The 26,466-nt window shown below is 46.1% G+C and overlaps 1 protein-coding gene across 2 annotated transcripts; it reads right to left on the bottom strand.

Moving 5' to 3' along the window:
- On the bottom strand, nucleotides 1-24,971 carry etv6 (ETS variant transcription factor 6). 2 transcript variants are annotated; one of them, XM_080518258.1, is made up of 9 exons: nucleotides 24,586-24,971; nucleotides 22,708-22,880; nucleotides 20,862-20,991; nucleotides 7,707-7,871; nucleotides 4,912-5,046; nucleotides 2,296-2,883; nucleotides 2,047-2,189; nucleotides 434-534; nucleotides 1-325 (listed from the first exon to the last, which is right to left on the bottom strand). In XM_080518258.1, the coding sequence occupies exons 2-9, from the start codon at nucleotides 22,801-22,803 to the stop codon at nucleotides 220-222; spliced, it is 1,464 nt and encodes a 487-aa protein (XP_080374384.1). In that variant the 5' UTR covers nucleotides 22,804-22,880; nucleotides 24,586-24,971; the 3' UTR covers nucleotides 1-219. The 2 variants fall into 2 exon arrangements, with proteins under 2 accessions (XP_080374384.1, XP_080374385.1); XM_080518259.1 differs by lacking the exon at nucleotides 22,708-22,880.
- Nucleotides 24,972-26,466: the final 1,495 nt, after the last annotated feature.

Below are 26,466 nucleotides of genomic sequence, written 5' to 3'. Positions count from 1 at the left end.
TTTTCTTTCTTTTCTTTTCTCTAAGGCATCAGGAGGTCTGATTCCACGGCTCTCCGTGTCGGATGAGTGCGAGTGAACGTCCGTGCGTTCCGGATCCCTCGTCCATTTTCTTTTTTTTTTTTTCCTAAGCTGCTCCTGAAAGGCATCAGCGGCTGTGGTACTGTAGTAAGTTCATGTACTGTGTTTATTTATTTATTTATCTATTTATCCCCCCCCTCCTCAGCACTCCTCCTTGATGTAGATTTGTTCGTCCGTGTCGTCGGCCTCCAGGTGCTCCAGCCGATCCGTCTGCCCGTTCATGATCTCGTCCGGGGTTTTCATGAACCTGCGGTGAACAGAGACATTCCCCTGAGTCGTTTCGCCTTTTTAAAATGTCAAGAGTTGCAAAAAAAAAAAAACAACAACAAAAAACTGTGCTTGACGGTCGACGTACCTGAACAAGAGTCTTTGTCCGGGTTCTTTCCTGATGATGTTCAGTTTGTAGTAGTGTCTGAGCGCCCGCGACATCTTCTCGTACGTCATGTTGGTCCGGTTCTGTAGAGGGCGACGGAGCACAGCGCTCGTTAGTGATCGGAACACGGGGGAACTCAAGGCAACTACACATTTTCAGCAGAGCTGCACGGGAGAATCTACGATTTTCCAGCCTCTGAATCCTCCTCTGTGGTTTGAAACGGTCCTGACTGGTCTACTGGATAAAACTTGTGAAATAGTTGTAGAGCATGGAAATATATATCGAGCACATTTATATCCCGATAGATTAGATCGGCAACCTTCAGCCTCTAATCTCAACCTGAGGGACAATGCAACTGTTGAGCAATGAAATCCGAACAGACGGGATCAATATGTTTTAGTCTCGTCCAAGAATATTCGATTCCTGGAATATGCGATTTCCCAAAATTATGTAATGGTAATACGGTGGTCATTTTCAGCACATTTAGACTCACCACGAGTCCAGTTTGTGGAAGGGAATATAAATCAAGTGCATTGAATAAAAGTAGAAACAAAAAGGTTTTTATACGAAGCAGGAGCGCTTGTTCAGAATTTGGCCCTCAGTAGTGAAGCTGTAAAACCTTGCAAGTCTTTCATCGGCATAAATTAAGTTAAGTTTTGACTTCAGGTTTGAGGAAACCCGGTTTGAACCCCGGCAGCAGCAGGAAGAACCCTAAAACTGAGTCAAAGCGACATTGGCAGCTGCAGTAACGGAAAGTCGCCATTTGGCCACTTGGGGGCAGCAGATACAAGTGTGATGAGTTCGGGTGGAGGCAGGTACATCCAGGGCAGATTAACTTAATTTAAGGTTCACCTCAGATGTATGTTTTTGTGCCGTGTGAGGAAACTGGAGTAAAACTCGCAGAAAAAGCCAATCACACACTGGCAGAACATGCCGACTCCAAACACAAAAGCCCCAAAGCCCAGAGTTGGGGATCTTTCACCAAGCAGGCGAATATGATCCATATCTTCCCGTCATTTCCAGACAATAAGCCGCCACTTTGTTCACACGCTTTGAACCCTGCGGCTTGTAAAATTATGTGGCTAATTTATGGATTTTTACGGGTTCACGGGCTTGGAGCTTCTACTCCTCCAAAACTTGCCCTAAAAAGTGATAGTTCTGCTCTTCGTGACCTCGTCTTGTGCTGCTTTCCGTGGTCAGCCGTGAATGATGCGTTCAGGAGCATCACATAAAGCCATTTCCTGTGCAATCCCCGTATCCCATGTGCTTGCAGTGAAATTCCTGCCCTGTTACAACCCGGACACCTGCAGTCAAGTGCAGTCTATATGTGTACTCTTTTTTAATTTTGTGGGTGCGGCTTAAAATGTGGTACTTTTTTTCTGCGCAAGTCAGATCCACGCTTCTTTTCCCGTCCATATTAATTCCTCAAAGCAGCATCAGTCCGATCGTCACGTCGCATCTTATCTGACGTTTGTGTAACTTAAGTGAGCCGCGACACGTTTCTGCACCGAAGCACGTGAGACGAACAGTAAAGAAGATTGCGGACTCAGGATTAAGAACCTGAACTCTGAAGGCCCCAGCGAGCATGTGCTCACCTTGTGATTGCCCCAGAGCCTGGCCAGGCCGTTGGGGTCCATGATGCGGAAGACTTTGCTCTCCGGATCCTCCCAGCGGATGTAGTTCTCGTACCTGCTGTCTGAGAGGAGCTGGTAGACGTAGTCCCACAGGAGCCTGCAGTCTGCGGGAGGGAGATGGAACGAGATTTGTTTTCCATTCGCATGAGACGAGCTCTCATGCGAATGCGTTTGCGACGCGTACAGTCGGGGGTCCGGACTCAAGCTCACCCGCTATGCGTCCGATGGGCATCTGCTGCTCGTCCGGAGGAGAAACGGGCATGATGACGTGGTTCCGGTACAGCGCCTCCTCCTGCTGCTGCAGCAGACTCTGCTGGCTCAGCTGCTGGTGGGCGTGGAGTTTCCCCTCGCGCCCGTTCTCCATCGTGACCTGAGACAGAGCGCCGCCCCGGTTGTGCCTGAAGTCCATGCCGACGGCCCCGCCGCTCCTCATGGGGCTCAGGAGGAGAGGGTTCATGATGGTGCTCGGCATGAGCTGGATGACGCGAGGAGGGCCCGCCTCCTGGCCCCCGGGGCTGCCCGGGCAGGGCGCCTCCCGGGGGGTCCCGCAGCGGCCGTTGGTGGTGGCGGCCGGCGACACGGACAGCGGGTACATCTCCTCCGGGAGGTGGTGGTTGCTGTCGGGCAGCTGGGAGAAGGTGTGCAGGAGGTCCTCGGCGGCGGGGCGGGGGTGGTTGGACTCCGGCGGGGATCGTCGGATGGCCGGGTGGTGCGGGGAGCGAGAGCGGTGCCGCAGCTCGATGGTCGGCGGGTGCTGGGGGAGGGGCTCTGTGCCGCGGGGTCCTCGGCGTACCGTGTCTGAGGAACGTCAAGGACAGAATCAGAGCCCCGTTTCCACGGCAACGTTTTCGAGTGACGACAGAAAACTTGATTTGAAAAGAGCTGAGAAGGCAGGACTTTTTGGAAACGTTCCGTCTCTGCAGAGACCGAATGGAATGTTTGTATAAAGTTGTTAAGAAAACACATCCAGTGATCATCAGCCGTAACATTTTGACGAGACGAAAAACCGATTAACTCTTTGAGTCTCCTGTAAGTGACAAGCACAAGGAATAAACATCTAAGCTGAACTGGGTGCTTCCAGTCTGCAGTGACCACAACATTAAGTCTTATCAGAGTATTTATTGTGACACGAGCTCAATTTAAACCTGAATTAAGGCAGATCACACTTTTTGCCACGATAGATGTTAAAAGCAGTGTTTTCTCACACACACCTGTGACTGGGTTGTATTATTTAGTCTTTTTTTTCATTTGATTCATATAATTACCTGATTGTTCTTTTTTTGAGAACAACTGATTCATCCCACTTTTAATATTTAAAACATCCTAATTGTTGGGCTCTCAGGAAAAAGTGTTGTAATCGGCACTTAATAAATAAAGTTGAATTGAATTAATTATAAATGTGCAGAACATGGAGCTCATTTAAACACAATTTATCACAGTTCAGACGGTCTTTTGCAAAATCTGTATTAATGATACAGTAACAGCAATTTTGCAATATCTTGTGTAGAATATTTTTAATTTCTCAAAGTCACTTTACCACTTTTTTTTTTCATTCCATTTCCAGAAAACTGGTTGGCTTTAAAAGCCGACACGAGATGTGACGCAGCAGTCCTTTCAAAACATTTCATTCCAAAGCTGTGACACTTGCCGGGAAACCGCTCAACAGTCTTCCTGGTTGTTTGATCCAACTCACTGTCAAACAAACTTAAGTTAGCCACCATTGTTTTAATTGTGTTAGAGTTATGCAACAGTGTTTGTTGTTGGTTTATCAGCTCTGCCGGTGCTTGTTACCTCCACAAGGTGTCACTGACACCCCGCAGTCCCTCCTCACTTCTTTTCTGCTCAAGTTTACTGGGAATGGGCTGAATAATTTTTTTTCTCCCCCCCCTCATTTGAAAAAAAAAAAAAAAAAAAAAAAGCCCAGATCATGCAGAAGCGGGCGAAACTTGGAAGCCGGTGGTAATAAGTGGGGTATTGTTTGAACGGGAGCCGAACGTTTCCTGGTGGGGCAGGTTTTACTGTCAACATGAGAAAAAGCTGCACAGTGAGCTGCTGTGTCACCTTTCCTCAGATCAGAGCCAGAAAAACCATGTCAGGTATTTCACCCGACGTCCTCGCCGCTTCCTTGATTGCGGCAAAACAAAAAGGGCCGAGTCAACGCGTCTGTGCTCATGCGAACTGAGAGACGAGCTGCCGCCTTTGAAATCAGCACAGCCGCCACCTCGGAGTTCCCAAAAATCTCAATTTCAAATCAACTTTTGCTCGTTTTACATTGAAATGTTTGTATTTTCTCAATTGCTTCGAATTTGTGTCTATTTTTTTATGTTTTGAGGTTGTATTTTTGAGAAAATATTACATTTTGTGTGAAAAGTGCACCAAAAAAAAAAAGTGTCTATTTACAGAAACATTTTAACAGGTTAGAAGAAGGGGACCATCACTCCAAGCTAATTTCAGTTTGTAAATATGCCGCTATAACAGAAACAAATTAAAACTAATTAAAACTAAATTGCATATCTGCATAAAATGAGTAGAAATAATTCCAAAGCATGACTAAGGCAGAAGTGATTGTTCACAATTTGGCCCCACATTGATGAAATTGCTGTTTAATCGATGTAAAATAATTTCCTTTCATTTTAATTTACGAGTGAAATAAGAGAAATCACTGAATTAAAGACGTGTATCCCTCATTGCCCCATCATAAGCATCCAATTTGAGATTCCCACACTATATATTAGTCTGCGTGAGCTCTTAAAACCTAAAGCTTCTAAGCATTTGTGTGTTTTCCTGCATGTGCATGACAGATTGATGGACTGATGGGCGACTGACCTTCCAGTTTCAGGTGCTGCACGGCGCCCTCAGGCAGCGAGTGGAAGGAGTTCCCGGGGAAGTAGGCCGACGGGTACAAGACGTGGGACTTCCTCTGCTTCAGGATGTGTTGCAGCAGCTCATACAGGACGTCGCCTGCGGAGGAGCAGAGGCCAGAGGTCACCGCGCGTCTCAAAGGCCGCACTTTTTAACGCCGTCACGCGCGGAGGAGCCGGTTCCTCTTCTGCTTCTCGGGGCAGCTTTCCGGGCAGCCTGAGCAATAGTGGAAGGGCCCGGGAGGAGGCGGAAGGTTCTAGAGAGTGGGTCTGAGGGTCGATTCCGATGGATGTCGACACACGACTCGACAGCTTCGACCAGAAACCGATGGATTACGACACAAACACCAACTGCTCCCATCGCACACCGACTCCTTCTCTTTACTCGACCACTCGCTATTAAAAAAAACAATTCAAGGGGAAGAAGGGTCACAATTTCATGACAATAAACATAATTTTTTAGAACATTTTGGTTTAATTTGACCCATTTTCATGAGTTGATCATTTCCATATTAGTGATAGAACCATTTGATAAAGCCACGGTGAAGAAATTGTAGAAAATTGACCGAATTTCAGGGGACTTGGAGCAAAGGACTCGTTTTAAATCTTGTTTTAGGAAACAACGTGACAACACATCGGTTTCAGAAAAGTTTAACATTTACACCACAGTGTTTTCTGCACGCGTGCGAGGAGATGGACATCAACAAAAACGGGGACTTGGTAGTTTTATAGACGAGTCACACCGATCCAACTCAGTCGTCTCTCCATACGAATGAAGGGATGTTGACGGGGTATTGTTGTATGTGCGGTTTTATTACAAAAACAAAACAACAGCGCCAACTCTTGCGCTGGCTTGCCTGTTGTCATATAAACGCAAAACATTACTGAAAGGAAGATGGAAAAAAAAAAACCCGTAGAGTTTTCAGTTGAACGGTTGTGCAAACGGGTCCTGTATCACAAAGGAGCCGACCTGTCGACTCCAGTAAATGAGCCGTGGCTGCGTATTCTCCCGTAAGTGGGTTATACAGCGGTGCTGACACCCGGCAGGAAGTGGACCAAACGATTCACAGCTGCTCCGACCGGGCTTTCACCGAGGCCGCCGCTCCGCCTTATCTCGCTCAACTAAACACTTTTACCATAACAAGGAAATGAATCTCATAAAGGAAGCACACATACACACACACACACACAAACAAACACACACACGCCCCTTTCGGTTCTCACTTTCTAAGTCTTGTGGCATGAAGTTGCACCGAAGGGGAAAATTCCCACCTCCCCGCTTTTGTTTTGATTCTGCTTTTTTTTTTTTTTTTCCTCCTCCTTCTTACTTGAAATGAATCGGAGGAAAACAGGTGAGCGCATCCCTGCAGCTTGTTTTACCCGCGGCTCATCTTTCAGCCTTTAGTCCCAGTCTAAACGGTGCAAGTGCAGCTGTGACTTGGAGCGGAGATACGACGTTCCCGGAAGGAAAACGGCGGCTCCTCATTTCAACTCTCGGAAAGGAAATGGAGGCACGCTGCAGGGGCCGACGCGAACCGCGCTCATAATCGAGGAGGAAATGGATCAGAAGCCGTAAAAGCTGCTCGGTTCCTTAAACTGGAGGCCCCAGATGACACCGACATGCAGCCGGTCCGGCTTTTGTCGCGTTGGTTTTTACTGAGTCGGACAATAAATCAAGATTCTCCAACGTTTTCCTGCACAAGTAACTGTGTTTTTTTAATCTCATTTAATTTCAGTCACCTTTAATTACTTTTAATGTTTCCGAGAAGATTTGAACATTGATGAGCGGCTTTAGAGCCTCAGACACACTCCTCATTATGAAGCTGTTGGCTTAAATAAATAAATAAATGCACCCGTTTAACACCGGGGAGCTTTTGTAGTAAATCACATTTGATCGTGAAGAGGAACCGAATGAAGTGACTGATTTACCTCATTGGTGTTTAAATCCACATAGCTAGAGTTGAGAATGAAAAACGTCGAGGATCAAATGATTGTTGCTCAATAATAAAATGTACTTTAACACTTATTGTTCATATTTTAATAGGTTCAATATATATATAATCCATCGCTACTTGTGTCACATTAAAAACACCGGCATTATTACCACAATTGCTTTAAAACAATGTTGATTCACTGGATTCCTTTGCAGCTTTCTGTAAGTCCTCCCACAATCCAAACCCTGGGCTGCCTGGTGTTCACCTGCTTGTTCGTCCCGATTCAGGGCATTTTATTCAACAATATAAGCTTAAGTATGAAATCAAAGCAGGAAATCTATTTTGCACTGTCCTCTCTCGTTTGAATTCTGAGCCTCTGGTGTCGCCGTGGCGACGGTTGAGGTTGTTCTACTTCCTGATCAACCGTCTGCTACTTCCTCTCTCTCTCTCTCTCTTCCTCTGTGTGAACGCCGCCTCACTTCACTGCTCCTGTTCTTTAACACGAGCAGGGTTGAGTTTTTACTGGGGCCAAGCGAGTTCAAAGATGTTTACTCATCTTCAGTCGCTTCGTGTCACTTCTCCCCCCCCCCTTACAAATGTTTTTTTTTTCCTGCCGTCGGTCCCGTTTCCACGATTTAAAAATGCTTCTTCCTCTTGTTTTCCACAGCCGTGGACGCCAAAAATATCTGATGAGATCAATTGAAGTGACTCATGTGTGAAACATTTCAAGGATGCCTCCAGTTTTTCCGAGGCCGGGGATGGACCCGGCAACCCCAAAAATAAAAGAGGGAGAGAGGGAGAGAGAGAGAGAGAGAGAGAGAGGTACCGGAGTGAGGGGATCGGTAGCGGAAGTCCTCCTTGGTGAGGAGGAGCAGAGCTTTGCCGTTCATCTGGAAGGAGCCGCTGGTGATGGGCCGCAGGGCGAATTCCTTCTCTGCCCACCGCAGCCACTGAGCAACGTCCTCCCGGCTCCAAAACACCGGCTGCAAACCTGCAGAGGGGGGGGGAGGAGAAGGAAAAAAAAAGTGAGGAGGCAGCAGGAGGACGGGGGCGGTGAGGAAGGAAGAGAGAAGGAAAGGCAGGAAGGAGAGGAGGGGGGAAGGGGATGTAGAGAGCGAACGGGGGGGAGGAAGGAAGGAGGCAGAGGCAGTAAAAAGGATATTGAGGAAGTGGAGATAAAAGCCAAAAGGAGGGAGTGATTACGGGAACGGCAGCAGAGATAAAGAGAGCGAAAAAAAAGATGGAGGAGGAGACGGGAGTCAGGAAAGGGAGAGGAGGTTAGAATAAAAGATTAGAAGATGTTTCGAGGGAAGAATACCGAATGAATCACTGGGATGGAAAAATGAAGGTTGAGAGACAGTCAGACTTTTTTCTTTTTTCAATGTGCTCTGATCTGCTCTGGTCTGCTCTTTGTGAGCTGCAGACGGGAACATCAGAGGACACGCGGCTTATTAGTTTGTGTATGAAAGGACGAGGACACGAGGAGAGGAAACACCCCACCCTCCTCGCCTCCTCCCTCCTCCAGAAATGTGTCTTTTACTGGCGTGGGAACAGGAGTATAAAACATCTGCACTGGTCACCAACCAACGTTCACAGAGAATCAAAGCTCTGCAGACAGAGTTTTAACTCGAATTCGCCCACAAAAACTTCTGCTCAAGAGAATTTCTTCTGTTCCACCTTCTGGATTTAGCCGTTAGCATTGAATTCCTTCCTCTTTGGAAGATTAATCGAAAACCTCCTCCTCCAAAACTATTGGTAAACTCATGAGTTTATCTGTATCTCAGCTTCTTCCACGTGAAAAACGTAAATCCTTTGAGAAAAGTCTTGCGTTCGACAACGCCCGCTTACACAGAACTAATGCTGAAAACAATGGAGTTGGGGACGGGCGCCGAATTCTGCACTTTTATAGGTACCAATTCAAATCAAACGGCACCACGATTCCCTACCTAAACGCATCCTTGCGACTGAGAAGTGGAAGAGTGGGCAATTTTCCCAGCCGGACTTGAACGCAGCGAACTGGTTCAGCACAAGATTTTTGTCAAGGCTGAAGAGTGAACAATTGTCGACAGCCTCAGATCTGCCAATGTTTCCAGAGGCCAAAGAAAAGGACTCGGAATAACTGGAGCTGCATTTTAATTTGTGCATTATTAAGAAAATAACACTACGTTGTAATAGTTAAGGGGTTTTCATGTTGGAGAAATGTATGATTTGACTATGATGTTACAATATAAACAGTTAGGTATTGTTTTGCTATATTTATTAAAGTTTATATAGAGAAATAAATAGGTTTTATTGAACGAATTAACATTTATTACCACATTTATACACAAAAACATACTGAAAATGAATATAGCCGAGTCGGGAATCGATTCACATGTACACGTTCACATGGTATCGGCACCGCGTCGGTTCAAATGTGAACGGTACCCGTCCCGAGATGCAGTAACATGCCTTGTTTGGTCAGGGAGCAGCTTGGAGACGTCCCAGAAAAGCTAGAGAAATTTGTAGGATACAGGACTTTCTTTGCTTTCTGCGCTGCAACCACGACCCCGCGTGAACAAATGAGCTTAATCAGGCGCCGCGCCCGACATCACGTCACGCCTGTTCCCTCTTATGTGAGGAATAGGAAAGGGAAGGCAATTGGCAAGGAGGAAGGATCAACAAATTCTCCAAAAATCAAGTTCTGGATATTAGATTTATGTTAGGACTTCAAAAAAAAAAAAAAAAAAAAACGCTCAAAAAAGCAAATTGGCTCAAATAGATAAATGTCCAAGGTTTAATATGCACTTTATGTTCTTTTACACATTATGACTGGAAATCCAATTTTAGCACATCGATGATTGTTTTTCTGACTCTGCCCACTGTAGTCATCTCTAAAATGCTTTAAAACTGACAAAACACAAGATAAAAGGATCTATTTTCTTTGTATGACACACTGAATGACAACGAATCGCATCAGTTTGTGTTTTTTTGTAACCCGATGATTTACACTGTGATTCAGGCTTCAACTCCCTCGGTTTTTTTTTCCTGTGTTCTTCTCTTTTTGTCACATAGACGCACACTTTCCCGAAAAAACTGCCTTGCAACAGCGTCTCGAGCTCCGATCGGAGCGCCTGCAATACCCACACGGAGGACGGCGACTCGTTTCATACGTCTCACTTATCGGCCGGCCTCAAACACTTCCTCTGGGAGTCGGACAGCTGTTATCTCTGGCCGCCAATGTCACTGTCACGCAAGTAATAGGAACCTTGTGCTCGCTTTTCAGGCCCCTCCGCTGCCCGCCTCCTTTAGCTCCCCCTCTGTCCGTCAAACAAAGGAAGTTTTCACCGAGTGCAATCAATATAAAATGAAACCCTGTCTAGATTGCCGGCTTCCCATTTCTCCCCTTCCCTTCTGGCGCTCTGCGTTCAGATGGCAGGCAGGGCCTCCACCGATAAGCCCCCCGCGATGGCCGAGGTTATCTGGCGCGCGGCTCGCCGCCTGTCAGGCTCAGACCCTGGGCTTGTCGACGGACGTCGGAAGAAAGTGTCCGCGAAAATTGGGGATACAGGTGTTTCACAACCACAGGAACCCTGTGCAGATAAGAAACGGTAGTTTTGCTTCACACGTTCTGACGAGGTTTCCAGGAAGTGAAAGGGCCGTATGTGCCATGTACAAATAAGCGTGTGTTCCCGCACACCCTTTTGATCAATATGTCTGAACATCAGTGGTAAGAGAAGACTTTGATGTCTGCCAGGACTGATTTAAACCGATATGTGACCCCCCCCCCCCTTTTTTTACAGCTCATGCAATGACTTTATGTTTAAATTTAACTGGACTACATAATGAGAATAGATCTGGGATCTGCTGGAATACCAGTCACGGACAATATCATGGACATTTTTTTTTTTTTAAATCAAAATTGGATCAATCTGCCATCTGCACGGCATGCGCCAGCTGCACGTCGGTCCCTCGCCGCCGACTTGTGAGCGGAGCGCTGCCGGGTGGGGCAGCGGCGCGGCCCCCGGGTCGCGAGGTCACGGCTGCGGTATGCTCTCTCCGGGGCCGGAGAACGGTGCGGCGCTGCCAAAACCCCTCCGAGATCCGGTCTGCCGGCCCCGGCCATCTGCACAGGACCCAGAGGAGGAAGCAACAAGGGGAGCAGGAGGGACGAGGAGGAGGAGGAGGAGGAATGGGGGGGAGGGGGGCAAACAAATGTGTCCCACAACGCACTCTGGCAGGAAGCAATCCAGCGTGGGCTCCGTTTCAGCACAGGAAACTTCCCGCGGTAAGGTTAGAGAGCAATGCCGGGAGGTTTTCTTAGCAGGCGGCGACAGCGCGGAGAAGAAAAGAAGGTGAGAAAAAAAAAAAAAAATACATGGAAATGGAGAGGAAGGAGTGGTGAGAGCAGCAGCGGATGGTGTTCAGAAGTAACAAGAAAAAAGAGAAAAAAAATAGAAGGCGGATGAAGTAAAAGTACAAGAACAAGAAGACTAAAGAAAGAGGAAAGGAAAGCCAAACAGGAAGAGGCGTCATGCTCGGTCCCCACATGCTACACTTTCCCCGTTTGGGGTTTGAACAGAAGAAGCTCGTGTACAAAGCAGCATTTCAAACGCTTCATGTATGAACCCGACAAAGACAAAACTCTTTTCAAAAAGATGGGCGACCGCCTGATGAACAGATCGTCGAGTGCTTATTTGTTGTTCCAGAAGATTTATCCAAGAGAGCATGAGAGAAGAACTTGTCACCGTTTCACCAGTTTTCTACCACTTTTGATATAGAAGAAGACTGTGGACCAGGAATCAGGTTTAGCGATGCTCCGACTCGGTCGTCTACCCATCACTATTCCATCTTTGTCACGTTTATTCGAACATTTACACGGTTTGTTTTTCTCCGTCGAACACATCAACTTTGAACGACAGAATATTCACTTGCCGCCTGATAGACATCACCAACTGCAGCTTTAAATCCACTCTGTGGTCAGAACCAGTGGTTTAGTCGTCCCTGGAGAACTGAGTATACTCTCGATTTAGTTTTTTTTTTTTTTTAAAGCAGCCCAGAAATGCCGTTTTTTTGTTGTTGTTTTTTTTACAAACAAGGGCATGCAAGGCAATGCTATTTGTCGGGGGTCTGATTATTTAAATCAACAGAGGAATCAGTTGCCAGGAACATCCTAAATACAGAGAAACCTTCATGACATATCCAATGATAACGTTCAAAGACAGCAACGCTACAAAATATGTAATGTACCTGCAAGTCTGTCTTGACAAACTATTGTGTGACCAAGTTGGTTTCTGGCTTCATTAACGCGTCTCCCAGATTAAAACTACGCCTGTGATGACGCGCTATCATCGCCTCGTCCGTTCTATCGCTAGTATGTCACATTATTTGATCATATTTTGTTTTTACATGGATCATCCGAGTCACACTGAAGCTGCGATTTTGGGATCTTCTCTGATATGTGCCATCTGCATGATGCAGGCAGGAGCCGATTCTAAACACGACGTGAAAGTCTCCGTTGCAGAGGAGCCGTTAAGACGCAAACAGTCTCTTGGCTTCCTCTGAGGTGGGAAAGAAAATGGATGGCATCGACGGGGAGTGAATGAGGGGAGAGAAGAAAAAAAAAAAGAAGAAAAAAAAAAGAGCAGCCTCGACCCTGACACTCTGTTCCTTCCACACATTCACACACTTCCCAGAGATGATAAATTTGTCCTCTCTGCTTGTTTTCTGTCAAAAAATCTGTTACAGGAGGAAAATCAATTTCAGTCTTCCTCACCATCATCCTGCCTTCTGTGACTGCATCTCAGGTTCTGACTGTGTGTGTGTGTGTGTGTGTGTGTGTGTGTGTGTGTGCGTGCGTGCGTTTTTACATTGAATAAAACCTTCAAGCATGACAGTAGCAGGATCCCAAACCCTTGACTAAACCGTGGGCTCCTAATCCTCTCTGATGACACATAATTTTCACTCTGTGGTTTCTCAGGCCCCCGCTAATGCTCGCTAACACACACACACACACACACACACACACACACACACGCGCGCACACACACACATGCACACACACACAGAGCGCGCAAGTTGCCAAGGCAACTCGTGAGCGCTCGGGATGAATGAAGGGAAGAGGAGGATGAGATCACTGGTATCTCGTTTCGTTGTTGCGGTACAGAAGCCCTCAGCTTCCCCTCTCAGCCAGACGAGTTAATGAGGTCCGTCCTGCCGCTCGACCGCGATCACGGTCCCATTTTCGCACGCCAAAGCACCACTCACTCCGCCACCGACTCTTGCCCCCCCCCCCCGAACCAACGGACTCAGAAAAGACAACTGGATAAACTTTAAGGCCTCGTTTACACGAAAAGGGCCGAAATGCTGGAAACTAAGTAATTAGCATGCCAGGCCACTAGAGGGTGCAGCCATTGTTGTTATTGACCATCGACTCCCGCATGTGCAAAAGAACTATTTATCACGTCCGTGGTGCGCAGTAGCAGCTTTCAGAAACTTGCGTCTTGCGTGACTCGGAGCACTGTTGTCGTGGAAACGGACACTAAAACGCAGTTTTTCATTTAAACGTCATTGTTTTATTACTTGTCAAAATATCTTGTCACTATTTATTTAATTCGAAAATTAAATCCTTGTAGATTTCACGTTGGGTTTTTGTTTTTAATACATTTGTTTAACCAACTTCCACCATTAGCAGATTTTTTTTTTGGGGGGGGGGGCATAAACAGCAGGTAAATTTACTGTACAACAATGTAGAATGCATAGTTTTCCCAAAACAGCGAGGTACATGTTATAATGTTCTAATATATAAAATATAGTGTTGAACAGATTCCAGTTAAACATCTGGGCTGTCAGGACCCAATGTTAGCAAATTTGTCCAAAAGGATTTTAGTGTAAACATCATGTTACACTGCTAATGGAGGTACTTTAAGTCACTGTACTTTAACTATGCCAGATCGTTGCCTTGGGCTGCACAATATTAATCGTTGTCTATCGCAATATTAAGCAACAAGATGGCTTATCTTGTGTTCACTTGATATTGTGCAGCTTTAATAGTCACGGGGATCCAATAAACTACAATAAAGTGCAACACATGTCCACACATGCAGTCACATCCTGAGCAGTCTGCTTTCTTTCTTTTTAATCGGTGAAACTAGATTTGGAGTCATATGGGGATCAGAAAAGTCCAGACTGTCAGCAATCTGGACAAACTACAACTGAATAAACAACAAACACGAGAAAAAGAAGTAAAACGGCAACAGTAATGTTGGGACTTTGCTCTGAACACCCAGCGATCCTTAGTCACACCGGCAAATGTTTGCTTTTTTTTTTTTTTTTCTCCGAGCAGAAGTAGGCGGATATTGGTTTTGCTATCTCGATGGAGAAAAGATTTTTCTTTCTGCAGACAGAGGGGGAGGAGGCGGAGGAGGAAGGAGGAGGTGTTGTGACCTCCTGACACCCTGACTCAGGGACGTGTGGTTATTTCCACGGATCCTCCGTCGCCTCTTCGCTTTGTGAGCGTCGCCGGGCCGCACAGCCCCGCTGACCGTCAGGTGGGTGCGGCGGGGGGGGGGGAAATGAAACACCATTCACACTTTTACTTTTCATACAGGAGAGCCCTGCCACCCTTCCTCCATCTCCTCTTCCTCCCCCTCTCATATTTATTCTCCGACTTCCTCCTCCGGCATGCACGTGCCTGTCCCCGTCCGGCGAAACTGGGCCGCATCCAGTCACAACAAACATAAAACGGATCGTCAATCACAGCTCAACTTTTATGGCCAGGAAGTAGCACGACCTGTTTTTTCTTTTTTTTTTAATAGTTTGTTTTTGAGCGCCGGAGCAAGCCGGCTCTTGTAGGTTAGTTCCTGAATCCAGCGTCAACTGCCATTCTTCCTTTTGTTCCACAGCCAACTTTTTCTTCCCCTCCTCTACCTTGTTTCCCCACTCTGGTTTTTTTTTTTTTTTTTTTTTGTAAACGCTTCAACTTCAAAGGCGTTTGTTAACCAACTGAAAAGGCCCCTGCTTGTCCAAAACCCCGCAAAAAACTGTCAGAGCACGTCTTCTTTTCTCAAAGTGGAGAATGGGAAGTCTTTGTTTTTAGTCGGTTAAAGCAGAAGTTTCATTCATAAGAGCAATTAAACGACTGACAGACTGTACGGTAATTATTTGTCAAATATACAAGAAAACGACATGTTAGAAAGTGGTTGGGGATTGCAAAAGTTTGTTTGTCATATTTCCCAATGTTGGAAACTTCACTGACTCTCTTTTTCCACACTGCAAAGTCAAAGAGGAGTGTCCCTGACGTGTCTCTGACGTGTCTCTGACGTATGAAGCCAAAATTGATGAATTCCTCATTTTTGGGTGTTCAACTTTGTGTTGCGGCTTTTTGGGTTTTTTTTTTTTTTTAAATGTCCGACAAATAAATGCAGTGTTCAATTGACTTAAAGCTTTGTTTAGTCCATCCAGGCTGCTCGATTCACCCTAAAGGCTCATTTGTGCTCCACGGGCGTAAAGCACAAAGCGTCGTCTGTCGTTCTGTTCATCGCCTGAGACGCTGACCAATGGAGCAGTACCGCCGGTAGCAGTGGGGGGGCGGTGTGGTCACAGAGTGCAACAGAGAAGTCGTGTGAGCACAAGTTGTGCGAGATGAAAGTGGACAGATGTGAGATGATCTGAACCTTGCAAGCATTAAGCCACTCCCTCGATCAAACATTGGGGCGCCGTTATGTCATACGCGTCCATTTTCTAGTGGAAATACATTTCATTTAATATATTTCTATAGATTAATATTATCCATTAGTAATATATTAATACTTTAACAATACAAAACCATATCTCGCAGGTACAAGTTCATTGTCAAGGCTTCTTTAAGTGAGCAAAGCGGTCCATTTGTTAATGAATCCTGGTAAAGATACTTTTTCTTACGTTTATCAGGATATAAATGAGGACGTCTGGAGATTTACTACTGTAAACAGTCACAGAGGTATTTGGATAGGTTGCATTAATGCTAACACCAGTTAGTTATATTAATAGAAGTATTGTCAAAATTAGAATAACCTTTCCTCTAAAAGTTTAACCTATGCAATGGAACAAAGGGAGAACATTTGGAGTTGTGGTTGTTAATTCCTTATTTTACTGGTTCTAGATCAAAGAGAACAAAACTACTTTAGTCCAACACAAATGTGGCTTTATTTCCAAAACCATTCATCTGCGAGCAATAATCACAAAACTCAATTTTAAAGCCCAATTTTTGATTCTAAATGAGAACTGATGAGACTAAATGGCCTAATTGTGCTCATAAAACAATATTCATGTTCGGTTCTCTGGAGACTGTGCAAGCTACCTTGCACAATGCAGAACTGTAATCGAGGGCAGTACAACCAGGACACAGTCGGTGTTGATAATGCAGAAGTGCTGCAGGGACGTCTGTCGGTGCGTTCACCAAATATTTACACAGCTTCTTTTTTTTTTATCAGTAATGTATAGGTAATGGACGAGTTAGCAGTGACGAGTGATGAAAGAGTTATGAGACGTCCAGAAGACTGAGGGAACTTGGTTTTGTTTCAGACTTTGATAGAATAAAACCATGTTTCTATGGCAGCAGGTCTGGCAAGCCCACAAGGGTCTTTCACCATCCAACAAAATCCATTGTAATCTGCACAGATCTGATAAATGTGCAGCACAGATCCCTCTATCCATCAGTGACACTTTTAATTGGGGGCACAAAACCGGTCAAATGTGCCACTTTTATCATTATGAGGCAGAGGAAATGTCTCTTTCTTTAACTTCCAAGTGTGCAGAAAGAAAAACACGTGGGATCGATTTAATGCATCGTCTAATGACTTGTCATTATCGTCACACCATCAGTCTGTGAGACTGGCGTGCATCTACTGTGATGTTCTCAGTACAGACGACCCCCCCCCCCCCCCCCCCGAAAAAAAGAAGAAGAAGAATGCCATGAGGAGCGCGTCGCGAACAGGAAGAGAAAGGGGGAGTGGGGGGGTGGTGGCGCTTAGCTCCCTCGCTGGCATGTGAAAACAGTTTCCTTTTCAGAGGAGAAAAGAGAGCAAGTTAAACACACACACACACACACACACACACACACACACACACACACACACACACACACACACACACACACACACACACACACACACACACACACACACACACACACACACACACACACACACACACACACACACACAACAACAACAACATTTATTCAGGAAGCGCCGTCTGCCCACTCAGGAAATTCCTGAGGACAAGAGCTGCTTCCAGGGGCAGGAAATTTCCCCTCAGAAAGACCAAGCATGCACACACACACACACGCACACGCGCGCACACACACACACACACACGCGCACACACACACACACAAAACCTCTGGCAAGCTCTGCACAAAGACACAAGATTCACTCACACTCATCCACCCACTCGCACAGGCATGCACAGCACAAACCCAGCTGTGAGCACGCACACACACACAAACACACTCTTGTTTCCATGGACATAGATTTTTTTTTTTTTTTTTTTTTTTTAAATCGGACGAGAAGATATTTCTGCACTTGCTGTTCTTTCACGTCCCATGGGTCTTTGTTGTAAGAGAACACACAATCAGCTTGCGCTGGAGACCTCTCAGTAACCGCGTTCTCGCCGACCGGCCCCGTCGCCCGCGTCACGCTCGGGCACGTAGGCGCCGCGTTGGCCCGCCGCCGCACGGATTACCGCTGAGTTACAAGCCGCCGAATCCGGCGCGCCAGTTAGCGTCTGCGCCGCTTCGTAATCTGCGCGAGTGCGTGAGCGGGACGGTCTTTCAGAAGTTGTCCCGTCTTCCACACAAACAGCCAAACAGAACAAAGTGACATGGACGGTTGACAGCACTCCTCCGCTATAGCCGCTTAAACCCGCTTCGTCGCAGGCTAATGCTACCACACAGATCCTGTCAAGTTTTCTTTTTTAAGCCGCAGGGACAAAAAGTGAATTCATTTATTCTCTGGACATATTCTCTGAAAATGTGAACCTGACTCCATAAAGGAAGGACTACTAGCTACAAGCAAGTAACAAGCTGTTTGTGTTGCATTTGGAACTCTGCAGGGCTCTCCGACCCGTCGACCTTCCACATTGGGAAGAGTCGGACTTGACTCAGTCGCGTCCCCGCGGCATGACGACAACGTGCGGACAACCGTCGTCAATAGACAACCAGAACTCTGGTAAAAGAGCACGATGTGTTCCAAGTCATTTAAACGCTTAAACAAACGCCTGGAAAAACACATTTCAGACTGATTAGACGTCCGATCGCATCCTCGTTCAGAATATTAAGTCCTGCCCGTGTTTTTTTTCCCCCCCCCCGACAAATCTCTGATTATGAGTGAACTGGTAAAGGCTCGTGGAGGTAATGGAGTGGTTCTACCGCCAATTCTAACACATGATTACATTTCCATGAGCAGCATTTGATGGCAATTTAAGTCAAATTGGAGGCGTACATGTTGGGAGGTCGCACAGGAATCAATTTGATGGAAATTCGAGACTGAAAATGAGACAACAGTTGGAAAAGCTGTCGGATTTGTAACAAACTAAAACGAAAGCGGGAAAGGGATTTTTTTTTTTTTTTAGGGGTGGGGGTTTAAAACAGAATATTATTCATCTTCATAGAGTGGGTGTTTGCAGTGTGTCGCAGTGGTGTCGGGCTGAAAGGGTAAAAAAAAAGGAGCCTGGTTCTTCAGTGTGAGGCTGCAACTCTCCCCGATCTAATCCACTTCCTCCCCAGGAAATGGAGAAGGCGGATTTCTGCCCACACTGCAATTTCCTCCCTCATTCTTTTTCTTTCTGTCTTTTTTTCTCCTCCTCCTCCTCCACCCTTGCCTCCCCCTCTCCTCCTCCTCCGCTCTCTTCCTTCCCTCTCCCCCTCCACTCAGGACAAAGTGTCTGTATATATATATGTGTGTGTGTGTGTGTGTGTGTGGGGGGGGGGGGGGGTGGGTTAATGGACGGCTTGTTTTCCAGCACGTGTGTTGAAACAGCGATGGAGGAGAAATGCCGTACGAGCCGCGACGAAGACGTGTCGCCGGCCGTCTGGGCGAGTGGAGCAGATCTTCACCGGCAGCTGAAATAATCTAAACACCGGCGAGAGAGAGAGAGAGAAGCCACATCTCCCTGCAGATGTGCAAGAGAGTGCGGTCTGAGTTTGACATGTTCCTCAAACAAAAATGTGACTTCCACGCGCCTGCGGATGTGAACTGACCCGTCGGTTTGCCCCCGGCAGGAAACTCGACGCGGACTTGTTGAGCGCTCTTCCTTTTTTTTTTTTTCTGCAACAATGCGAAAGAGGAAGTGGCCCAGGGGGGTTTTTCCGGCACGTCGGATCTAGACCCAACACCCAGACGAACACCCTGAACTTCACACTTCCTCCAGAAAACAGACGTGAACTGGTTAAATATTGACGGGCGAAGCAGCTGGAGGTTAATCTTTAAACCGGGAGTGATTGAGTAAGTTTAAAAAAAATAAAAAAATAAAAACATTTTAAAAGACCAAACCCAAGTTTCACAGAAGTGTATATGTCACAGTGTTGCTTCACAGTTTCCCTTGAAAATTTCTTGACTCACTCACAAAAAAAAGAAAGAAAAAAAAAAGCCCCATTTTCTTTCTTCCGGGGCGTAAACTTGGTTTTCCTTCATCTGAATTTGAACAAATTGGTTTTGCTCAAATTCAAAGCAAATATGGACAATCGGTGTTCCCAAACAAAACTCCCAACTGGTTTCACCTGGAAAACAGGAAAAACTCAGCCTGTTTTTGTTTTCCACTATTGAAGTTTCCAAGACGAGCTTCAATTAGAGCAGTTTCATTGGAAATAAACAAAGCCCTCCTTCTAAGGTAACATTTCCTTCATCATCGACCTTTAATAACTCATTTAACCTCCATGTTCACTTCCTGCAGTCAGTTTGTCTTCCCTGACTAGCAGGTGAATTCGGTCACATGATCACAGCTGCTCACCTGCTATCAAACAGGAAACGAATGTTTCCAGAATGTCTATATTTAGCACATAGTACTGGTGAAATCCACTAAGGAGCAATTGTTTCTCTTAAATCGATATCTGTAAATACCCAAGATTATAAAGGTAGTCGGCATAATAACGGTAGTATTTCATGTAAAGAAGTGCCCAATTCAAATTTGATGACATTGGAAGTGATTGGGGAACAATAGATTACTCTCTCCTCTTCTCCCACTTTGTAGCGGCAGAAACTTCAGTCTGATTCCCAAAAGTTGGTTGGTCAGTTTATGAGTAAGAGGTCGGATTCAAAGTAGCTTTTTTGCAACTTTTCTCGCTTGAAATATTGACAAAAAAATAAATAAAAAAACTTCATACATGCCCTTAAGATGCCCCTGTGGCCAGAATAATATTCACCCCGTTAAATATCCCACTTCCTGTGTACTCTGCACTCGTTATCTTCTGACTGCAGTGTGACGGTTGGTTCTCCCAGCGCAGTCGGTCCATCAGTTCCTTGTTCAGTAAAGGCGAGCAAGTCTGTCGACGAAATCCACCCCCTCCCTCCACCCCTCCTCCACCCACCTCCGCACTCATGCTGTGATAATGGTGTGTGTGTGTGATTGGACATGATGGCTTTTAACTATAAAGGTAACGTCACCACTTTGATAGCTACTGCCTCTATTCGCTGTCCTGAACTCGCACAAGACTCAAATTGTTGTTAACAAGAAGGGAGGTTTAGAAATAAATAAAGAAATAAAAATAAAAACAATCCAAAGTGAGTTGGTGAGGTTTGAGGACCAGACCAAACAGACTGCTGAGGCAAAACCCAAACATTTAAATCAATTGGTCCTCGTGTGTGTGTGTGTGTGTGTGTGTGTGTGTGTGTGTGTGTGTGTGTGTGTGTGTGTGTGTGTGTGTGTGTGTGTGTGTGTGTGTGTGTGTGTGTGTGTGTGTGTGTGTGTGTGTGTGTGTGTGTGTGTGTGTGTGTGTGTGTGTGTGTGTGTGTGTGTGACTCACGCAGGTGCGCAGGCAGCCTGGCGGGCTCGTCCTCCATTCGGCTGGCCGGCCTCGCGGCGGGAGCATGGACGGGGGAGGAAGTGGAGTTTGGCAGCGGGTTCGCGGAAGGACTGAAAGAGCTCCTCTCCGGCTATGAATAGACACAGAGACACAAAGCATGGCTCACAACGCTGCACGGTGCACCGGCCCTGAACCCAAACAGCCCCCCCCCCACCCGTGACGACGCCACTCACCTCGCCGTGCACTCACGGCGACGGCGGCCGCGCTTTGCTACGTTGGAGATGCTACAGCCATCGACTTGGCAGAAAGTGTACCTGTGTACAGGTGGATCTCCTCAATGGCTGGTGAACGTTTAAGATAGGTTTGGAATGAAGGCGGTACGGTGGTGCAGTGGTCAATACCAGTCGAATGAAAGATACAAATTCAACGTTTCATATTTGATTAGAATTTCTGCCGTCCATCCATCCATCCCACTTCATTTCCAACTTGGACAGAGTCCAGAACCCAGAGATCACACAGTCACACTCGGAGACACTGAGGCTCCGTTCACACGACGTTTCAAGTGGAAACGCGTAGTCTTTTTTTTCTTTTTCATTTTAGAAAAGTTTCGCGTTTACATGGAAACGGCAGAAACGCTGAAAACGATGTTGTTTTCATGTTGGTGCTGTTGTTTGTTTTTTGTAATGAAAACCCACTGGTGTTTGTCGAGAACAATACGTTATAAACGTCAACGATGGGAGGACACGGACATTTTTGTACGGACAGACAACCAAGCTGGGTCGTTATTGTCGGATGCCTAAAACGCTACAAAGCGTTTTCACTCGTAGACGAAGCCTAATTCACAGAATGCACATTTCTTTGGACGGTGGAAAGGAACTAGAAAAGCAGACTCCGGCACAATCAGAAACTGAATAGACCCAAAACCCAGAATCACACCTGGGACACTCCTTCCCGTGAAGCGAGAGTGCTCCGACAGTCACACTACAAAAGCAGGCCCTTAACCGTCTCCATTGTTATATTTAAACTGTGATTTGGTGAGTCACTGGATGAAAACTGCTCGACAGTATGAGCCACTGATCCGGACCGCTCCGTAAAGCCCAGGCTAAAGTGTGAGGTTTCCCAGTTTGTGCCCTTTTTCCTTGTGACCGGTTTTCTTTCCTGCAAATGAAGCCACATAAGGTTTCTTGAGGAAATGAAACGCAGGTTTTCTTTTCTTTTTTTTCCCCCCTGCTTTTTGTTCCATTTCTCCTTCCAGTTTCAGTGCAGCTGCTGTCACCAAACAGCCACGCCGAGACCTGCGCACCAGTACCAGGAATTTCCTGCGGAGGCCGAGCAATAATCTCCCAGTCGTCTATGTCCTCGTCTCTCCGATTCTAATAAGTCATGCTGCCACATGCGGCCTTCAACCGGGTCACTTTCCGCAGAGGACAACGTCGGCGACCGATCCCGAAAAGAGAACGTCATTTTTGACAGAACTGGGCTGCAGCGTGGAGGTGAAGGGGAGTCATTCTCTCTCTCTCTCTCTCTCCCTCTCCCTCTCCCTCTCTCTCACTCTGCTGTGATGGTGAAACTTCTCAGACTGAAGCGCCGACCGTTCCTCTGCAACCGTGCGCTGACATCAGACTGGCTAATGAGCAAGACATCCCTCGTAAACAAAAACACCGTATTTCACCCGCACACAGCCAACGCTGCCGTTTCCAGCTCCGTCACCCTGACATCCAAAATAATATTTCTACCATTGTTAGCGCGTGACAATTAACCTGTCGTTCATGATTTACAAACTCACCAAACATCAAGACAGAAAATAAACAATAAAGCCCAAGGTGACTTCTTAAGAACAATTTACCTCTATGAAGACGGCTGCGTATTGATCCGTCTGCTTCTCGGTCGCTGTACGAGCTGATCGATGCGCGAATCTCATGCGACTATCGACTATTTTCATTGCTGATTGTTGAATGAATCATCCGGATGGAGAAAAAGTTGTTGGCCAAGTCGGGAGAATAAATCAGTCATGAGCGTCTGTTAAATGCAGGATGGGGAGAAACTGATTACAATACTGCAATAATTAAATTATGCTTTATGGGTGTTTGTGTTCTTAGAGTTTTATCTTAAGGTATTTCAATACTTAATTTTTTTTTTTAACAAGATTTTTTATAAGCTACTGTTGCTCTGCTGGACTTTTTCTTGACTTTTTCCTAATTTTCCACTTTAGTAAATAACAGAATAAAACCTTTTTTTTTTCTTTAAACACCTTTTGTTTCCTCGACTGTGAAACACAAATCCAACAATTGTTAGATGCGACCAATAATGTAATAATAGCTAATAACTTGATAAATGTGACTATTTTAGATGTAATAAAGCCAATGGTAACACTTTCCTGCGCTTCAGGATTTCCCAGCGACTCCCTGAGAGCCGGTCAAGCATGGTCACCCATGTGGCCCGCGGGCCTTATGATGCCCAGGTAAAACACTCTTACACACATATTTCACCATTTCCAGCGTAAAAAAATCTCCTCATGCTCTTGTGCCCCAATATAAATACTTATAGGTTTGTAATACACATGTTAGAAAATGTGTTGCTTATTTTCAACACTAGTTTGTGCACCAACTACACTGAAAGGAAAATATGCTTTACCAGAGCCATTTATAACACGATCCTCATCAATGTATGGGGGGGATTAGTAGGTAATTAAGAAGGTAACAAATGTGGTCACTTGCCTGACAAAAAGTTAAGTGCAGTTTACGTCAATATTCAATCCTTCTCATCTGCTTTTTTTTTCTCTAAGTTTGTTGTTGGAGAACTGCTGTGCCAGTCGGGTGACGTTTGACATGCCACAGGTTTTAAACAAATTACTAAATGCAGTAATGGAAATCCATGCTTGGGAATAACAAGAAAGTGTCTCTATGTTGTATCCTCATCTGACAGTTGTAATCCACACACTGTTGTTTCTTTCCATGTGGTTGAAATGGGACAGATGCTTAAATTATGATTGTGTTGTGATTTTTTTTTTAAATGCTTTAAAATGCGAACAAAAAAGATTTTAGAGAAGTGCAAACTGTCCTCGCTGCACAATACGTCACAAATGCATTATTGTCGTGATGCACAACATACACATTGCAATCCTACAGATTATGCGTCGAGAATTTGGCTTTAAATACGAGGACAAGTACGACTGATCACGATTGGATTACAAAAACTGTGCAATCAACTCGTGAAAAGTTTTCCGTAGATTGATCGCGTCATACCAGGTGACCTCGGGAATTAAGTCAGAAGAAAACAGAAATCGTTTGCCGCAATATCTTGTCACTATTATATAGCAATTAACACGATATGCTCGTGCGGTCCCGTTGCAGGACCCTCGCCGTTGTTGTTGTTGTTGTGCCCCCCCCCCCCTCATGTGCGTCCTTCCTGCAGCGTCTCCCAGAGCGCGCTCTTTCTCTCTGCGACCACAGGTCAGTCCAGGTTTTATCCCTCTCAGCTCTGATCAATCCAATCTCTGGATCAACAGTCACGACTAACTCCCCCCACCACCACCCCCCGCGAGCTCAACTCCAAAAAAAAAATAAAAGAAAGCGCAACAGATGACGGGCAAAACAAACGCGCCTCGGCTGAATGGCGCTCCGGACGCTCCGTGATCCGCCGCGAGGACGACAGCGCGAGAGGAAGTGGGGCGATCGTATTAAAAACGGAGAGATAGAAAGAAAGAGGAGGAGGAGGGGGGTACCTTGTTTGCAGCAGAGGAGGAGGATTCAGACATTATCTCCCGTCAAAACTTCTCTCCGCGTCCTTCCACTCCTCTCTCTCTCTCTGTCCGCGGCGCTGCGCTGTGTGGTTCGCGGGAGCGGACGCGCCGCCGCTCGGCTGCAGCAGAAGCGGCGCTCCGGCGGCTGCTGCTGCTGCTGCTCGGTGGTTGTGGGAGGAAGTTGTGTAGTTTTTTCCTCATGCAGCCCGCTTTTTTCTCTCTCTCTCTCTCTCTCTCTCTCTCTCCTTCCTCCTTCTAGGTGTGTGTGTGTGTCGTGTTTCCTGCTCTAAGCGCCGTGCGGGTCCATGGCGCGCGACGCGCGGCGTGAAAAACTTCTTTTGTCTGCGTGTGTTTTCCTTCACGTGTCGGCAGCGCGCTGGTTAATAATCCCTTCCTGGAAGAGTCTCTCTCTCTCTCTCTCTCGCTCGCTCTCTCTCTCTCTCTCCCTCCCTCCCTCTCTCTCTCTCTCTCTCTCTCTCTCGCTCTCTCTCTCTCTCTCCCTCTCTCTCTCTCTCATTGATCTCGATGTGTGTAAAACGGCGAAATGACGTGAATTCCCAGCACTGAGCCTTGCCCCCTTTTAAAGGGAAACCCGAAGCAGGAAACTGCAGCGTTTATACACACACACACACACACACACACACACACACACACACACAACACACACAACTATAGACAACAACTCCCGGACTGAATTTCTGAATGCGAATCCAGCACAGATTGACCATTTACTTTTATTTATGCACCTTTTCTCTCCTTTTATGACTCAGAGGGGAGGGAAGGAATTAGTCCCTGATGGGACTCTCAGGTACCTCCTCTGCGTTCTTGTTGCTCGACCCCCCCCCCCCCCCCCCCCCCAATAAAGTACCTGAAGAACATGCAAACTCCACAAAGAAAAGGCCGTCCAGCACTTCACACTTGTCTGTATCTTTTGTTTCAGGACCTTCTACTTCACTTAGGCTGAAAGGTCAAAGGGCACGGCATGAAGTCATTTATTCTGTCCCCAGACAAAGATGTGTCTCGTGAACACGGTGGCACACTCCTGATGTTTACGTATTTTTTCCGCGACGCCACGGTCCAGCGACGCATTTCGCGAAGGGCCTGTCCACACGACAACGCCACTTAATCCCGCCACGGGAACAATGGCGGACTACACGCTCCAGTAGAAGCAACATGTTTGATTTCCTTGAATACAAGGATTTTTTTTCATGCTCTGTGTCTTCTTCAGTTTTGGTGCATTTTTGTGGCAGTTACAGCGCCCCCTATAGGCTTTGTTCATACACTACATCATTTTGAGTCATATTTCTTGTGCCTTGTGGATTGCAAAAAAAAAAAACGGGAGAAAAAAGGATGGTTTTGGCTTGTGTGGAGAAGGCCTTAGATATTTTGGTCTATGGATGGATGGATGCACTGTGTTACACTGAATTTTGACCATACTGTAGGAATGATGCAACCAAAATCAAGGTTCAAAAGACCAAGCAACATTCTTATTCTCCATATTTGGTGAACCTGCAAATAGCATAAAACTGGCTTCATGGTGACGTCTTATATAAATATTGAAATAATGCTTAAAACTACTTTTTTGTAGCATTTTTATAGCCGGTAAAGAGAAAATTCCTAGGTATTGAATCAAACGCCTTCTATTACATTGTACTTAAGAGTTGAGTCACTTGTACTTTGAGTAGTTTTTCAGAACTTTTGGTTTTGCAATTGAGTACAATTGCTTGGAGCTCTGGCCGCATATCACGGAGGTCATGGGTTCAAATGCCGGCCAGGCCTTTCTGTGTGCAGTTTGCATGGAAGTGGAGTCGAGTCACACTTTAGTACAATGATGAGTGACTCTTCTTGCATGATACAAGTGTC

This window comes from Blennius ocellaris, assembly GCF_963422515.1.
Source record: "Blennius ocellaris genome assembly, chromosome: 22".
Lineage (NCBI taxonomy): Eukaryota > Metazoa > Chordata > Actinopteri > Blenniiformes > Blenniidae > Blennius > Blennius ocellaris.
Note: the sequence above shows the minus strand (reverse complement) of the source record. Positions and strands in the feature narration are given on the sequence as shown.